The 19,452-nt window shown below is 38.8% G+C and overlaps 1 protein-coding gene across 5 annotated transcripts in view; it reads right to left on the reverse strand.

The window, feature by feature from the left end:
- ELAPOR2 (endosome-lysosome associated apoptosis and autophagy regulator family member 2) overlaps positions 1-19,452 on the reverse strand; it is a 210,808-nt gene that overhangs the window by 105,191 nt on the left and 86,165 nt on the right. For 4 of the 5 annotated variants that reach the window (XR_011488608.1, XM_070470051.1, XM_070470059.1 and 1 more), the window contains one exon: positions 7,792-7,912. The exons of the other annotated variant lie outside the window; for it this stretch is intronic. Coding sequence is in view for 1 of the 4 variants with exons in the window: in XM_070470051.1 (XP_070326152.1) it covers positions 7,792-7,912 (121 nt within the window). In the remaining 3 variants the exon portion in view is untranslated. The remainder of the gene's footprint in view (positions 1-7,791; positions 7,913-19,452) is intronic. 5 annotated transcript variants of the gene reach the window in all.

The following is a 19,452-nucleotide window of genomic DNA, read 5'->3' on the forward strand; positions in this document are numbered from 1 at the left end:
CAATCAATTAAAATAACCCACCACACAATATATTTGAGACTTTAGATGCTACCTTGTAAAAAAAAAAATCCATTTACCTATAGGAGATCTCATAACATTTTTATCAAGAGGTAACATAAGATGAGAACAATGCCTCAAGAAGGGGCCTAACACTTGTTCAACAAACACTGGAATGCTGTTCAAAGAGATGGGACATCACACAGGTTAAGAACATGGACCCAGGAGCTAAACTGCTCTGTTTCAAATCCCGGTTCTGCCTTTGACATATCTTTGGGAGATGATCCAAGTACCTACTTCACAAGGTTGTTAGGATCCCTGGATTTGAGAGAATACATGTAAACCATTTCCAATCATGCTGACATATAGCAAGTAAAGATTGGCTATTACAATTTCTATTATTACTTTCAGTAAGCTACATTATTATGTAATTATGGTTCTGGATACTATAGATTATATTATTTCTTTTAAGGCCCTCAAATACCTGCAAACAGCCGTCTCTGGATTCAAGTCCTTGGTATAACACACTGGAGCCTGTAAGACTGGCCAGCATTATTATCTGTCCCTGCTCACTTCCCCACTGAGCACCACCCACGCACACCTGCCAGGGTCCCCAGGAAACCCAGCACTCCCTCTAGGCTGCACCTCTGCCCATGCCCCCTCTGCCTAAAATGCCACTCTGCTTCATCAACTGCACGAAGGTCATCCTTGAGGGTTTGCCTCAAAGATCCTCAGAAAATTAACACATATGGCCCATTAAGTAAGGCATTTAATCCCTGTCTCAACTCTAAGTCAGGACACAATTTTTCACGTGACCCTGCCAAGGGTCAGATAAATTTCCAAGGTTATTCAGTCTGCATTTCAAACTCACACCTGCTTTGCTGTGAGGTCTTTTGAGTTCCTCTGAGCATAAGTCAGCCCTCCCTTCTTGGCAAGATCACCCTAGGTATTTGTATCTATCTTTCACTTTGCCCCTATACTCGAAATAATTTATTTCCCCACCTGTTCCCTTATTAGAATGAAAAGTCTTGGAAAATAGGAATCTAGTATTCATTTATGGAATATTTTTGGATCCTTATTGTCAAGAATATAGGAAATACTCAACAAATGTTTAGTGAATGAATTAAAACTCAATAAATAGCTGTGAACTAAATATTTTGCTCAAGACATACATCTGTTGCAGATCTGGGGTTTCATCCCAGGTATATATCACGCCTGCCCGTGATCGGTAGGAAGTCTGGGACTGGACACCCACTTGGCAGTGCTTCCACTGAGCCTTACAGAGCAATGAAATTAGCTAAAACATAGCATAAGGAACAACATATAAAAATTTCCTAAATTAGCCTGGCATTTGTGTTTAAATCTGTGTTTCCCCAAAAACATTATCTGCAGAAATTAGCCAAAAGGGTGCAACTACACATTGGATAAAAGAGTCCTATAATCAAATACACTTAGGAAACTCTGGGTAAAACAGAATGCAGTTAAAACACAGTAGATGTTCTAAAAATAATTACCATGTTTCTCAGAGATTTTATTTTGAAAATGTGCACTGCAGCCCTTCATCAAGGGGATATCACAGTAGCCATTTTTTAAAAATATTGGCATTTCTCAACAACAACAACAACAAAAAACCCTCAACACCCTTTAATTGTTTACATGAAATATTGCAGAACAGAATGCAATCACCATTCAATACCAATGTACTCAATTTTCCCAAATGTTCTGGTTGCCATATCAATGACAACTCCATACAACTGAAACAGGCTATGTACTGAATCCTGGGGAAGAGCCTACATTTCAAAGAGCTATGATCCCCCAAAATGAGATTTTTTATTTAAAAATCCCACCCAGGAAGCTAAAACCAACTCCCCTTTCCATGACAATCCTTCCTCTTCTTTTAGTCCAGCTGGAATCAAAAACTATTGATTCAAACTGTCACCTCTGCTTACCTACACCTTAAGGCCTATGAAATGTAGGTTACAACAACAGCTCTGAGAGAGACAGTGAAAAAAGGAAAACAATTGTATTCAAGGGTTTTTTTAATATCTAAATATAGCATTTTAAAATCTAAGAGCCAAATATCAGTTTATACAAATAATGAACTATAAGACTAAACAATGCCCACAATACTCTGACTTGATGCTAACATAACAAATAAGATTATAAATACCTATCATCCCCAATTAGAAAGCAATGTGTTAAGGTTATACTTGAAGTCACAGGCTGAGAAATACGTGAAGTAGTAGACAACAGAAATACACACTCCCCAAAGGAAGAGATATTTTGTTATGTTTTTTCCCTTTGGTGCTCCAGACATGTCTGAAAATATGTATGGCAATAGGTAAAGGAGCTCCTCCCTCATTCCTAGTAGCCAGGCTTTTATTTCTAAAGTTTGGTTTGAAACAAAAAGTCCCTTTTTTCCAATGTTGGTGAGAGTAAGAGAGGGGAGAAGGAGAAAAGGTACTCCACCCAGGAAACCATTCCAGAATGACTATTGCTTTTTATAATCTAAGGAAGTCAAGCAAACACCCAGAGAGTCAAGGGAAGAGCTTTAAAACTCTTGCACAGGAGGGAAGTAATCCAACAGTAAAGAAGAGATGGAGTCAGGACACCGGTTATATCCGCTCATTTTGGAAGGAAGTAACGAGTGCTATATTCAGGAATGACATGCTACTGTGTCTGAATGACACCAACACCTCCAATGGTGGATGATGTCCACAGACATGAGACTCGGCATCAGGGCTTGAAAACAGCAGCAAAGTTCTCTGGAGCTAAGCCTGGAGCCAGCAGAGAGAGAGAGAGATGAAGTCATCTCGGTGGCCTGCCCAGTGCAGCACTGCCTAAGACACTGAGGACTTCACAGCAGAGGGGTCAGGAGGACAAGGAGAAGCTGTGTCAGTTAATAACCAGAGGTCTCTCCCTCCCATTTCCTGAGCACAGCAAGCCTCAAGCTCACATACAGTCTAGGGATCTAGCACAACAAAAACTGAAGCCTGACTTCTCATTAACTTCACTCAAAGCCATGCAACCAGATTTTACAGGATTTATTAAAGATAAAGATATAATACAGCTTGCCCATCAATTTTATTTTTAAAAATGTATGGTTGCTACATAAACATTTCTATAATCCCTTTCCTAAGGAGAAGCCTCATCTACTGTTTGTTTCTGAGAAAGAGGGAAAGATCTAGCCAATTACATTTTGAAGATTCTATAGGAATTTCAATTGAGGCCACATTCTGGGTTTTGTCTCACTGAGAACAGTGAGATCTGGGGAAGTTATGTCTTACATAAGCACTGCCCTAAATATTTTTCACTTATGTGAGGCAGACACGTTAATTTTTAATTTTCTTTTAGATGGCCCAGCTGCTGGGCCACATCATCACAACATAGCTGCTCAGTCTAGTGCCTGTGGGCATCACCCATCATTTCAGGTTTGGGCATCATTCACACACAGCTTGCAGATAGCAAGCTACTCCTGAACCCCAACATTTTTATCCTCTTTTATCCTGAAGTACACATTTCTAATATCTTCCCTTGAAGACGGCCAGTGATAGAGCTATATGTACCCCCATGCCAGCTTATATGTCCAGACAGGCTCTGGAATCAGACATGTCTGTATTTGACCACATATCTGCCACATCCTGCCTATATGACCCAACCTGAAGTAATTTATTTCACCATCTTAACTCCGAGTTTTCTCATCAGCAGAGACATTGACATTATCTATCAGAGGGGGTTGTTGTGAAGATACAACGGAAAATGATACGAAGCTCCAAGCACGGTGGTTAGCTTATCATCCATGTATGAAAAATGGTAGCTATTATTAGCAGTAGAACATCTAAGCCACTGAAGGAATATTCAGTTATTATCATAACTGCCTTCAGCAGTGCTTTGATGGCCAGTAATGTGGTAAGCATCACGCTTAATGTTAGGAATTGACTGAGCTTCTAAGGTAATTGCCTCTATTAAGTTTCTTGTGAGTTTCACAATAACTTGCCTTTATCATACAAAGAACAGTCACAATCAGGGGCCAGACTAATAACCTCCAGAGAAGATATAACTATAGTACACAGAAATACATGTAAATTCAGATTTAGGACAAACCAAGATAAAAAATGTCCCAGCCATCTCATAAGTAGTATCATTTTAGACTATCATTTTAAAAGTAAGTACTATCATCATTTAAAGTGATTTACAATTAATAATGACTTTACTAGATTGAGTTTTTAGAGTAGTTCTAGCTGGCATGTCAAATTCATAACATTATCTGTTAAAGATAATAATAAATAATGAACAAAAGACATCCTTGGCAACAAACAGAAATAATTCCTAGTCAGACATCAATTCTGAAACATATTTTTGAAATTTTGGCCAATGAATTTAATCAGCGGTATGCTGGTAAGCTGATTTGTAGTATTTATCAATTTCCATCATGTAAATACTTCAACTTAGCCCATTTCAAAGGAACAGTTCTCAAAATCCAGTGCCAGTCAACAGCAGCACAGCTTCTGAAACAGTTGAGACCAGTTCAGTCCTTCAGTCATGTTGGACTCTTTATGACCTCATAGACTGCAGCATCACCAGGCTTCCCTGTCCATCACCAGCTCCTGGAGCTTGCTCAAACTCATGTGTATTGAGTTGGTAATGCCATCCAACCATCTCATCCTCTGTTGTCCCCTTCTCCTCCTGCCTTCAATCTTTCCCAGCATCAGGGGTTTTTTCAATGAGTCAGTTCTTCGCATCAAGTGCCAAAGTATTGGAGTTTCAGCTTCAGCATCAGTCCTTCTAATGAATATTCAGGCCTGATTTTCTTTAGGATTGACTAGTTGGATCTCCTTGCAGTCCAAGGGACTCTCATCTCAAGAGTCTTCTCCAACACCACAGTTCAAAAGCATCAATCCTTCGGAGTTTAGTTTTCTTCATAGTCCAACCCTAACATCCATATATGACTACTGGAAAAACCATAGCTTTGACTAGTCGGATCTTTGTTGGCAAAGTAATGTCTCTGCTTTTTAAAATTCTGTCTAGGATTCTCATAGCTTTTCTTCCAAGGAGAAAGCATCTTTTAATTCCATGGCTTCAGTCACCATCTGCAGTGATTTTGGAGCCCAAGAAAATAAAGTCTGTCACTGTTTCCATTGTTTCCCCATCTATTTGCCATGAAGTGACAGGACTGAATGCCATGATCTTAGTTTTTTTAATGTTGGATTTTAAGCCAACTTTTTCTCTCTCTTTCACTAAGAGGCTCTTTAGTTCTTCTTCACATTCTGCCATGAGGGTGGTGTCATCTGCATATCTGAGGTTACTGCTATTTCTCCTGGCAATCTTGATTTCAGCTTACGCTTCATCCAGTCCAGCATTTTTCATGATATACTCTGTATGGTCATTTGAAAAGACCCTGATGATGGGAAAGACTGAAGGCAGGAAGAGAAGAAGACGAGAGAGGATAAGATGGTTGGATGGCATCACCTACACAATGGACATGAGTCTGAGTAAACTCGGAGAGTTGGTGATGGACAGGGAAACCTGGTGTGCTGCAGCCCATGGGGTCTCAAAGAGTTGGACATGACTGAGCAACTGAACTGAACTGAATTCTGCACAGAAGTTAAAAAAGTAGGGTGACATTATACAGCCTTGACATACTCCTTTCCCAATTTGGAATCAGTCTGTTGTTCCATGTTCAGTTCTAACTATTATTTCTTGACCTGCATACAGATTTCTCAGGAGGCAGGTACGGAGGTCTGGTATTCCCATCTCTTGAAGAAATTTTCACAGTTTTTGTGATCCACACAGTTAGAGGCTTTGGTATAGTCAATAAAGCAGAAGTAGATATTTCTCTGGAACACTCTTGCTTTTTTAATAATCCAACAGATGTTGGCAATTTGATGTCTGGTTCCTCTGTTTTTTCTAAATCTAGCTTGAACATCTGGAAGTTCTTTGTTCACGTACTGTTGAAGCCTTGCTTGGAGAATTTTGAGCATTACTTTGCTAGCGTGTGAGATGAATGCAATTGTGCAGTAGTCTGAACATTCTTTGCCACTGCCTTTCTTCGGGATTGGAATGAAAACTGACCTTTTCTAGTCCTGAGGCCACTGCTGAGTTTTCCAAATTTGCTGGCATATTGAGTGCAGCACTTTCACAGCATCATCTTTTAGGATTTGAAATAGCTCAACTGGAATTCATTCACCACCATTAGCTTTGTTAGCAATGATGCTTCCTAAGGCCCACTTAACTCTGCATTCCAGGAAGTCTGGCTCTAGGTGAGTGATCACACCATTGTGGTTATCTGGGTCATGAAGATCTTTTTTGTATAGTTCTTCTGCGTATTCTTGCCACCTCTTCTTAATATCTTCTGCTTCTGTTAGGTCCATACTGTTTCTGTCCTTTATTGTGCCCATCTTTGCATGAAATGTTTCCATGGTGTATCTAATTTTCTTGAAGAGATCTGATACATTCAAAAATTTTGACACACTCCACCTCAGTAGGGTTGTTTATAAGGGAAACAAGGAATTAGCCCATAAGGAAAATATAAATATAGATAAAGGATATACAGATTTTCCAGTGAAGTGACAGAAGCAATTTTGCAATGAGTTAATTCCACAGGCAATACTCAAGCTGCTTCCCTTTTAACTGGGATACTCCCTGAGAGCTGGTCCTCTCTCTGCACAGGTAGCCTCATATACCCCAGCCATGGATCATCTTCTCCACTGGCCCCACTATCCTCTCAAGATTCTTGCTGGACACAAGCCTTTCCCTGGCTAACCTGGATTTCTCAGATTCTCTTTATATTCATTTAATATCATTCACCAAGAAATAATGGCTCTCTTCTCTAATTTTCCTAAGACATACCATCTTCCTGTCTCTCTTTTATTATGAAATCCACACCTATGCTAAAACTCCTCTAACCAATCATGGAGATAGAGTTTTCCCATGAAGAGGAAGGAATTAGCTATCTGTTTAATTAATTTGCTTATCTGCTTTTCATTTGGGAACAAAAGAACTCAGCTTTTAGAAATACCATTTGGAAGACTGTAGAAAAACCAAAATAATCTTTGTCTTACTTCTGGCTTTGAACTCTAGAATACCACAAGACAACTTTACTGCAGGATCTTATGACTCACCAAATTTGAGGGTTTTTAAAAGTATAGTCTATAAATGAAAACTAATTTAATGACATAGTTCTGTTAATTCATATTACACTTCAAACCTGCTTAATTGCTACAAGACAAGCTGTTGAATATGATAGACAAATTCTCTAACTTCTCTGTACAATAAAAAGACAAATTATAATATTTCTATGGCTAAAAAAAAAAAAATTCATTGCCAGGTGAGAGAGTTCTATAGATGTGTGTTGGGGAGGAAAGCACAACAATGTAACTGTCCTTAATGTCACCAAACCTACAAGTGACTCCGGTGGCACATTTATACAACGTGCTTAACAATATTGTGTGTACCAAATGCTACTTATGTGCACCAAAACTCTCTGAAAAGTCCCTTAAAATTTAAAGAAAAAAATCTATTAATAGAAATTCTTCCACTCTGCCCTTTAGAATTTCAAGTAAGATAGTAAACCAGATTTTGTAAGACAAATAAAAATAACACCCTTTAATACAGCATGCATCTCCTTTCAGACTTCAGACCTAAGGGCACTAGATGTTGAGAAAAAATGCTTCTGCTCTGCTAGACAATAATGCTCCCTATTTCCCAAGGTCTTTTATAGGCATCACAGTTAACTTCTCGGGCTCACATGAAGGACTTATGGTTTAATTGGGAAAATAGTAAGTCAAAACGTACTGCATTCTTTGCCTCTCACTGGGTCAGGCAGGCCAGAGCAGTCCACTGCAGAATTCGGAATGGCAACTCTCCACCTGGAGCCACTGCTATCACATTCTGTATATTCAAAGTGGTAATCTTTCTGCAAATAATCACAAAGACAAGTCTTTGTTAGAGCCAGTTTTAATGGGACAACTGTGCTTTCTCAGTCACTCTCAAACCTGCCTGGAAGCCTCGTTCCAAACTATTCTCTCTGGTTGATCCTCATTCTTCCGAGACTCCATCCATACCATGTAGTTTTTTATTAAAAAAAAAAAATATATATATATATATATCATGCCACAAATGAACTGACTTGCAAAACAGAAAAGGACTCACAGACTTAGAAAACAAACTTACAGTTGCCAGGGGCAGGGAGGGACAGTTAGGGAGTTTGTGAAGGTCATGTGTACACTGCTATATTCAAAACAGATAACCAACAAGGACCTACTGTATAGCACATGGAACTTTACTCAATGTGATGTGCCAGCCTAGATGGGAGGGAGGTTTGTGGGAGAATGGATACATGTATATATATAGTTGGGTCCCTTCGCTGCTCACCTGAAACTACCACAACATTGTTAATTAGCTATGTGTGTTTAGGTCGCTCAGTCGTGTCTGACTCTTTGTGAACCCATGGACTATAGCCCACCAGGTTCCTCTGTCTATGAAATTCTCCGGTCAAGAATATTGGAATGGGTTGACATTTTCCTCTCCAGGGGATCTTCCCAACCCAGGGACTGAGCCCGGGTCTCCTGCACTATAGGCAGATTCTTTGCCGTCTGAGACACCAGGGTATACCCCAATAAAAATAAAAAGCTTAAAGTTTGGGGAAAAAAATGTATCATACAAGGCACTGAGGCTCTAAAGAGGAACATGACAGCCATACACTTAACAGTGTGACCAGGAACCTGTAATCTCACCCACCCAAAAGGCAACAGCACATGTCCCTATTTTTGCAGGCTTCTTACGATCTGGATAATTGATAGCTATTAATATATGAGCAAAATAACCCTAAGAAATTGAAGGCTGTCACTGTCCTAAGTTTTTCAAAGAGAGAAAAAGAGAACTGTTCCTACTGACCTAATTTTTCACTCTGTTTAAAATGTAGCAGAAGGCATAATAATTAATCATCCAAATACTAACTAAAAGACTACCAGATTTTAAAGCAGCTGTTCCAGGCTCAATATACCCCCACCACAGCAGACTATCTTCAATCACTGACTGTAAAATAGACCATTTACTACAGTCACCAAGTAAGACCAACCCACTTGTCTCTGGCCCTTGGTTGCTGTGAACTCTGTCTTTATGCTGACCACCCCTGCTCAGAGCACATCACTGAGATCTTGAGCTGATAGGAATGAGGACAACATGTCATCGCAGAATTTCAAGAATGAGAGGTTATAAATCTAGCCCAAAATATTTTCAGCTCAATATTTTAGAAGTTGCTAGGTGGTTTCATCTACTCTGTTTGCCTCCCTTACTATATTAAAAACAGGAGTGAATAGAAATATTGTAACATAATCACCAGAAAACCAGGTGTGGGAGGTAGGGAAGTTTGTGTGCATGTGTGTGTGTGTATACAAAGAAAGAATACCAGTTAAGAGACAGGTCCTGGAATCAGGTCTGAGTTTGAATTGACATCCTATTCCTCCATGTACCATCAATGTGCTATACTGGGCAAGCCACTTTACCTCTCAAAGCATCCATTTTTTTATTGGTAAAATTAGAATAATAGTATTTCCTATTTTGCACGGCTTTGCAGCAATAAAATGTTAGCCAGGTTAAGCTACACTGAGTTAGCACTTATTAGTGATAGAATTCTTCTTCTTCTTAAACGCAATGTGGGTACAGAGGATGATATGCAAGAAGGAACTAACTAGTGGTAATAAGGTAAGGCACAAACTACCTGCATCTGTTTCCCCTGCTTCAATATCTGCACACTCTTAAAGACAAAATGAAAAGGGGCTGAGAGTTAGAGAAGGTATAACCTCTGAGCGGGGAGCCAAGGGCGTTATGCTGCATTCAGCAGACTCTCCCCCAGAAAGGAGATTCATTATATCCTTCAGGCAATCATCTCTAAATAGGATTTTTTTCAAACAGAATTTTTTTTTTACAAAGTTTGGTAACACAATTTGAGATTGTTATTTGACAAGAATCTGGGTTTCTAATACGTTTTATGGCCAATTAAGAGCAAATCTAAACATGTTTAAAAAAAATCGATAAAAGCCTACAAATGGGAAAGGCTTTCCAGAAGGAAAGATAGGAGGAAGGAGGGAAGAAGGGAGGAAAGGAGAGAGAGAGGGAGGGAGGAAAGCACAATGAGGTTCACTAAATCTGACAGCATAAGAATGTTAAACACTATACATCAGAAGTCATCCTAAACAAAAGTAAAAACTAAACAACAAAACGAACTGCCAAAGAAACATACAGCAAAGGTTAATTAACTTAAGAATACCAGGTTTCTGAGTTCTACAAATGAATGGTGGTGATGGATGTACAACAATATACTCAGTGGCCACTGAACTGTACACTTAAAATTATTAAGGTGCTAAATTTGATTTATATATATTTCACCATAATCTTTAAAGTATAAAATACTGGGTTTCTAAAAATCAGTAAGAAAACGGACAAATAATTATTGGAAATATGGTCAAAGAACACAAGCAATTCATTAAAGAACAATACAAATAGCCAAGTATATGCAATGCAGGAGACCTGGGTTTGATCCCTGGGTTGAGAAGATCCCCTGGAGAAGGGAATGGCAACCCACTTCAGTATTCTTGCCTGGAGAATTCCACAGACAGGGAAGCCTGGAGGGCTACAGCCTATGGGGTCACAAAGAACTGGACACCACTGAGCAACTAACAAAAAATATATATATAAAATAAGTTGAACATTGCCAAAGAAATATAAATAATGCTTTTCATCAAGTTGGCATGGCATTTAAACTTATTTTAAAACTCTCTAATGTAACAGTGCAGTAAAATGAGCACTCATATGTGCTTCCAAAGAGAAAATGAAGTAGTATAGGATTTCTGGGGAGAAATATTCATTCTGTACCAAGAGCTTTAATGTGTTAAAAAAAATTTGACTCCAAAATTCCACTTCTAGCATCTTATCTAAGGTGGGGGGAGTGTTTCATGTATTCAGTGATTTGTGTACAAAATAGCTCATGAAAACTTTCCTATAGGTCGAGGGAGCATAAAGAGTTTATTATAGAACCTTACATGAACTTTATCTGGTATTTTTCACACATATCTATGTCATTAAGTACTCATAATAATTATGTGGATTAGGAAAGACAGTTAACATTATTCCCATTACTCAAGTAAAACTCAGAAGTGACTTACTCATACACACCTACCTAGTAAGCAACATAGCTGAGAGCAGAACTGAAGCCTTCCATTTATCTACTAATGTTTTCAGTTTATACAATGCAATTGTGCTTAAAATAGGTGGCTACAGTTTTAAACTAGAAGTGGTCAAATTTTTAATATAAGAAGCCTAATAGTTACAAGTCTAATAAGAATCATAAGGATGTCTCATACTCAGAATATAAGAAGACACAGGTAAGCAGAAACCATTGGATTCTCCCTCTATTTCTATACTAGTTTCCTGCAGATGCTGCCAAAAATTACCCCACACGTAACTTGAGACAACAGAACTTCATCCTTTCACAGTTCTGGAGGCAAAAAATCCAAACTTGGTATCACTGGGCCAAAATCAAAACGTCAACCAGGCTGCCCTTCCTCCGGAGGTTGTGGGGAGAATGCTCTCCATGCCTCTTCCAGTCTCCGGTGACTGCTGCCTTTCATTGGTTTATGGCTGAACCACTCCAATCTCTACCTCTGTGGTCACACTGCCTTCTCCTCTTCTGTCTGATCTCCTTTTATCTCATTCTGATAAGACTCTTGTGATTGCATTTAGGGTCCACTGAGATCATTAAAAAAAAAAAATCCCCCATCTCAAGATCCATAACCTATTCACATCTTCAACATTTTTATCCACAAGAGATAACAACTCATAGGTTCCAGGGGAGAGGATATGAATATCTTTTGAAGAGGAGGGCATTATTCAGCCTACCATAGCCCACCCTCTGGTTTCAAAGTTTCATGTCCTTCCCACATGCAAAATACACTCACTACATGCCAACATTCCCTAAAAAGTCTCAACCCATTACAGTATCAATTCAAAGGCCAAAACCTCACTTACATCTCATCGGCTCAAAGGTCCCAAAACTAATCATTTAAATTAAGTATCAAGGAGACTCTGGTTATGATCTATAAGGGGGCAAGATTCCTTTCCATCTGTGCACCTGTGTTACCTGCTTCCAAAGTACAATGGTTTCTGACATTAACAACAGTTATAGACATTCTCACTAAGGACAAGATAAAATGAAAGAAAGGGAAGGATGATGTCAACCATCTCAAGACATTTCAAAATTCAGCAGGGTGAATTACATAAGGTTTCAAGGTCTGGGCACAATCCACTATAGTTCATGGCTCCAATCTCTGGGCCCAAGACTTCACTCTCAGAGTCATTCTTCTGAATTTTTTTTAAATAAAAACATATTTGCAGTTGAATAGTTTTACTAGACTTTTTCTTGCCTGTAAAGTTTTGGGAATCCAACAGCCCTCCTCCATTTCATCCATCTCCGTAGTTTTCTTGAGCTGGAGTATTTCCCCTTTTATCAAAAAGTTTGTGGGTCTCCTGTGCATCTCATACGACTCATGCCATGAGACAGAAGATCTTCCTAAAATCTTTCCTGGATAATCCCATCTCTGTTCCTGGTTTCTGCTAAGACAGTTGAGATCCATGAATCACACACCTAATTTTTTTGACACTAGCAAAAGGTTTTCCAGCCACACTCTGGGCCTTGTCTCCACAGCATACTCTCCTAACAGTGAATCCCCAAATTTAGCATCTTTTGCAATTTGCACAGGCTGAGAATTTTCCAAATAATCAAGTCTGGATTTCTTTTTAACAATTCTCCCTTCGATTGTTCTTTCCTCTAACATTTTACTGTAAGCTGGGAAACTTTGCTCAGAAATCTCCCCTGTTGATATTCAAGTTCATCACTTATAAGTGTTAATTACCTTCCAAACAACAGGATGAAATTGTTAAACTTTCTGCCACTATATAACAAAAGTCACCTGTCCTCCAATTTCCAACGATGCATTCCTCATGTTCTTTTCAGCCTTAACCAGTGGCACATTTAAAATTTCTACCAACATTCTGCTAAGGACAATTTAATATTCCCTTTCACTACTGTGTTTCTCACTTCTTTCTGAATCATCACTGGAGAAATCTTTAACATTCATATTTTTGTCAACAGTCTGTTCTAGGCAATCTAGGTTTTTTCTATCATGTACTTTAAATTCTTCCAGCTTCTGTTCATTGCCCAATTCTAAAGCCACCTGCTCATTTTTAGTTATCTGTTACAGCAACTCCCCACTTTCAGGTAGTAAAATCTGTATTAGTTTTCCTTTGACTGCTGTAACAAATTACCAAAAATTTATCAGCTTAAAGCAACAGAAATTTGTTCTCTTACAATTCTGGAGGCCAGAAGTCCAAAGCCAGGATCACTGAAGTGCCACCCAGACCACATTCCCTCTGGAGGCCCTCAGGCAAAATCCACTCCTTGCTTCTTCCAGTTTCTGGCATCTGCCAGCTTCATTGGCTGGCGGCTGCCATCACACCAGTCTCTGCCTCTGTGGACACACTGCCTTCTTCTTCCTCCCCCTGTGACTGCATTTAAGACCCATTCAGATAACCATCTTCATCTCAAGACATCTTCACAGTCTTTTTTTAAGCCTTTTTCTCCCCCTGTCATATAAGGTAACCTACACAAATTCCAGGGATTAGGACATGGGCACCTTTCTTTGCTGGGGGGGAGTAGTATTCAGCCTACCACAATCTCATACTGCAGAATAGCCTAGACCAGCCATGCAGTTGCATAATGGTTTTCCTGTTCCTCTTGTTCCCACTGTTTGTATTAGGAAGTCTTTCTCATCTGCATATCCCACTGTAAAGATCCTGGTCCTCATTTGAAATTTGTTATCATCCTTGCAAAATAATGATGCTGAAAAGTATGGCATGAATTTCAAATGAAGCAAGAGCTCTGAATAAAATAGGTAAGCTCAAGAAAACTCTGTCACCATGGCCTCTGTGTTATTCAGGTTGCCAGTTATGAGATGAGAATAGCAGCAAGTACACGAAAAAGTTATGTTGTGTTTTCTGGCTGCAGTGGTAGATGTCATATGCCAATTAATCTTCCTATGATTCTTTATTCTACCTGCCTCCTCTAGAATACCCTTGAAATCTAAAGAGGCACAGCTATTGTTAAGTTACAAAATTCTTAGCAGTTCAGCAGGAAACTATAATGTGTTTATTTATAATTTAAAAACACTAAATGCAAACCTACTTCATGCAGAGGGCAGCACTTGGGGTCAGAAATTTAGACTGCAGTCCCTGCCTGATGGGTTTTATTTTTTAAATTATTTAATAGGCTATTTCATCTAGGCCAGTAACAATTTTTTAAATCTACTTCTCAAGTCAACCCTTAAACCCATCTCAGAGATCTAAGAAATAGTATGATGCAGTAAAATCACTCAAGATACAATATACACTCCCCAAATATTTTGAATGGTATTCAAGGTACTGAATAAAGAGAGCTACAGCACATCATTTTCAGATTTATAGATAATACCTCATAACTCTGGCCACAGACCTAAATAGATATTGAGCTAAACTGATCCCTTGGAAATGGGAGTTTTTTGGGTATCAAAGAGAAATTAAAAAGAAAATATAAAATTTTTCTAATATAAATATAAAATTAATATGTCAAATATTTTATTTAAGTCATTAACAAATCAATCCAGAAATAAGCCATTATCACCAATTCAAAGGAGAACTCAAAGAACACGTATCAACCGCCAACCAGGAAAGTGAAATGAACTAAGAGATACAGAACTGGGAAATCTCCTGAGGGCAATAATCAATTACATTCCAAAAAAATAAAGTGGATTTTCATTTCTCTGGACAGGAATCATTTGTATTCTTATCAATTTCCTACATCTAACAGTATTGCAAAATAGTTCAAAGTCAGGGTAAGATGCAGGCTTCTACAGAAACTGATCATTCAGAAAGGTGCTCTAAACAGGATAGTCAGTCATCTTTTCTGCCTATTTCAACATGTTTCACAATTTTCCTGACAACAGGAAAAATTCCTGTCAATTTTTGCAACATTACAGGGCTCCTGACACTTTATCACCAAACATAATGATGTGAATCAGAGCACACTCTAAACAGCAGAACGTCCGCTCACAAGCCACACTCTAAATTATAAACTGGAGGAAAGGCTTGTTGTGACCCCACTCAGGGGATGGCAGTTATTTAGACAAGTCTGCAAATCACAAAACACTGGGGAATGAAAACACTGCCTCAAATAACAAAATGATGGGACACTCTGAAAATCTAACACTGTAAATATGTGGGAACCAAGGAAACAACCCAAAAAGAAATAGAGCATGGAATTACTCCTGATGAGAGTGGATGAAAAATTGTGGCTCGCCATCTGCAAACACAAAGTTACCAGCTACTGCAGACACTGACCTTCAACACCTCTGAAAGGAGTTCAGGATGGAGATCAGAAATGAGGCACTCTGCACTCCGGGAAAAAAATCGGAAGAACAAGCCTGCAGATATACATTTTCAGGAGAAGATTTTATGATTCTAATTTCCTGCATCTTCTCATATCTAGAAAAGCACTAAAAGCATTACTAGCAGCCACCTTTTCTCAAAATGTGTTCTTAACTGCACGTACCCTCTTCATCAAAATCACATACATCCTGCCTTTTTCTCTTACCCCTTTGGAGCTGTCCCTCAGAGCTCTGAGAAGCTGTCTCCCAGGGTATAGCCTTTATTTTGCCCCAAACAAAACTTAACTCACAACTCTCATGTTGTGCATTTTTTTTTCAGTAGACATCAGCAAATGCTTAAGAGAAGATTATTCCTCAATACAAATCATGATAACACACACACACACACACATTCACTCACAAATCAAGTATAGGCACAAACTCCCAAATCGTGTTTTCTTACCGCTACACAGAAAAGGTCAGGATACACCTAAATAAATATCAGATACTTAAAGTAGCCCCTACAAAAGACTGTTTCCTTGACCAATCATCAGTCAGCCTCCTCTGATCTCTCTTCCCAATGAAGCCTTGACCTCTGGGCTTCTGTGTTCATCTCTGCATCACCCAGTTTTATCAAGAATCCTGTCAAGTCAGTTTAGATAGAATCCCCCTTTACCCTTGATGTTTCCTCTGAGTAATTTTTCATCCACTTACCCTCACCCTGCTCCTTGGATATAAATCCCCACTTGCTCATGCTATAGGCCTCTTAAACCCCATTGCAATAGTTCTTGAATAAAATCTGTTTTTACCATTTTAACTACTGGCCACTGGCTTTCTCTGACACCCTTAATGCAAAAATCATTTATACTACAAAGGCCTTCTAGTTCCCACAGAAAATCTGGGGTATTATCTCTTAATTATGATGATAGCTGCTATAGTTTAACTACACACAGGCTAGACAATGTTTTGAATATATCTCACATATGAAAATAATATGCATATATGTATATATGTTCTTGACATTATATTGACAATAGTGAAAGTCACTCAGTCGTGTCTGACTCTTTGCAACCCAATGGACTGTACAATCCATGGAATTCTCCAGGCCAAAATACTGGAGTGGGAAGCCTTTCCCTTCTCCAGGGGATCTTCCCAACCCAGGAATCGAACCCAGGTCTCCTGCATTATAAGAGGATTCTTTACCAGCTGAGCTACAAGGGAAGCCCATATTGACAATAAATATATAGTATTTATATATTAATATTAACATATATCTTTTATCATGCTTTATACATATATTAGGGCTTCCCAGGTGGCTCAGTGGGTAAAGAATCCGCCTGCAAAGCAGGAGATGCAGGTTCAATTCCTGGGTCAGGAAAATCCCCAGGAGGAGGGCATGACAATCTACTTCATTATTCTTGCCTGGAGAATCTCATAAACAGAGGAGCCTGGTGGGCTATGATCCACAGGGTCACAAAGAGTTGGACATGACTGAAGTGACTGAGCACACAAACCTATATTAATATATTTCATTTTCATATATGAACATCAATTTTTATCATTCTGGCTCAACCGGTAAAGAATCAGCCTGAAATGCAGGCTACCTGGGTTTGACCCCTGGGTTGGGAAGATACCCTGGAGAAGGGAAAGGCTACCCACTCCAGTATTCTGGCCTGGAGAATTCCATGCATCCATGGGGTCGCAAAGATTCAGACAAGACTGAGTGACTTTCACTTGATCACTTACTACATGACACTTTAGTTATTAAGTAAGTACTATGGCCTAAATGCTATGGGGGAGATTTAAAATAAATATAGCACACAGTCCCTGTACTCAATAAGTTTATGTTTTTGTTGGAGCACCAGGACAGACAGACACACACACACATACCCTACATAATTTTATAAGAAAGCAGAAAGATTGAGGGCTCCATGTTGAACAGTAGCATTATAAGACAATGGACAAATAAAAACTGTATAAGGTAAAAAAAAAATTACCAATAAAAATCTCTCAACTCTACCAGAAAATAAAACAGGTACCACTTTCAATAAACTCATCACAGTCAATTTTTCCTTAAGCCCTTATCAGTTACCCATTTCTTAGCCATCAAATGATTTGCATTTTAGGGATCATATTCTAGAAAAATAGGGTAGAATGTGTATGATGTGACCTCATTATATCATGACTTCAGAGTCAGAAGAAATTCCTGTGATCTTGAACCACTTGCAAATGCTTTGCGGAGAAAGCCCAGGAAGACAGGTGGGGTTTGTAACTGCTCTAGTGCTTATCAGTTCCTTCATAACTGGCAAGTCTAACAGGGTGTGATAAACAGTGAGACAAAGTCTGAAGATAAGCTGCCTAAAGACATACAGTAAAATACATTAGCCTAAGCAGGATGGATAGACAGGTGAGTAAGTGAACTAAGGAAAGAACAAACCAACAAAATGAACCAATGAGATGTACTCACGTCAGTGACTCTCCTATGAGCAAATCAGTTCCCTGATGCTCCCTTGCCTCCCCTCTGCAGTCAGTTCAGAGCTGACCACAGTTAATTATAATGATCCAGTAGATGAGCACATATTCGAGTTCATAGAGTCAAAAGCAATAGAGACAGAAGAAGAAAAAGTGCTGATATCTAAAAGAACATACACAGAGGGAAGAGACCAAAAAAGCGAACATAATTCATTTTCTTCAAATGAGGCTCCTTCTCTATGAGTATTTTTATGTGAAATGCTGACAACAGCATAGTCTTGTATTTGATGAGACTGCAACTCCTCTTGGAGCAAGGCCCTCAAATTTAAGTCTCAGCAAAGTGTGTGACACCCTATTTGAGAAAGCGAGACAACAGGAAGGAAAAAGAGAAAGCATGAGACTGTAGTGCTCAGCACAAATATTCCAACTCCAGTTGCCATGGGTGAGGGCATACATCCTACTACGTAGGAAGGTCAAAAACGGGAGGATAGTCAGTGCAGACACACATGTGACATAATAAAAACTTCCTTAGCCTACATTATCAAGTACATGAGCACATAGCATCGTGCAGAAACATTCATACCCAGATTTTTTTATAGAAGGAACATGAAGTTAGTTACCATGGGAACCTAAGGCTAAGTAAAGCAATATGTATCTGATCTATTTATGACACATCCTGTTCTCTGCATCTGCAGACATGATGGCTTTTAGAAACTATTTTGAAAATGTTCATGTTTTGAACCTGAATTCAATAGCTGTCTTTGTCAACAAGGCCTTATAGGTACTCAACTTATTTTGTCATTCAATAAATAGTCACTGCACGTCTCCCCAGTGACACTGTGGAGATGCTGCAGATACCATGAGAAATGAAGCAGCTAAGTCCCTGCTCTCAGTATGAATAGAAGTGCCCAGGTCGATGGACATCTAGGTTGCTTCCATGCCTCAGCTATTGTAAACAGTGCTATAGTGAAAACTGGGGTGCAGGTATCTTTTTGAATTATGGTTTTCTTCAGATATATGCTCAGCAATGGGATTGCTGGAGCAAATGACAGCTTTTTTTTTTTAGTTTTTTAAGGTCACAGAAGCAAACCTAAATGTTCACTGATGGAGAAATGGATAAAGAAGATGTGGTACACACATACAATGGAATATTACTCAGCTGTAAAAAAAAAGAGACAAAATAATGTCATTTGTAGCAACATGGATGGACCTAGAGATTGTCATACAGAGTGAAGTCAGACAGAGAAAAACAAATATAGTATGATATTGCTTAAATAAGTTATCTTTTAAAAATGGTACAATGAACCTATTCACAAAGAGAGTCACAGATGTAGAGAACAAACCTATCATCACCAAGGAGGAAAGGAAGGAGAGATAAATTGGAAGATTGAGACAGGCTTACATTTACACACTGCTATATATAAATCAGATAACTACTAAGGACCTACTACAAAGCACAGGGAACTCTACTCACTACTTCATAATGACCTATATAGGAATAAGATTGAAAAAAGAGTGGATATATATA

The sequence above is a fragment of the Odocoileus virginianus genome, chromosome 1, assembly GCF_023699985.2.
Source record: "Odocoileus virginianus isolate 20LAN1187 ecotype Illinois chromosome 1, Ovbor_1.2, whole genome shotgun sequence".
In the NCBI taxonomy this organism is placed as follows: domain Eukaryota; kingdom Metazoa; phylum Chordata; class Mammalia; order Artiodactyla; family Cervidae; genus Odocoileus; species Odocoileus virginianus.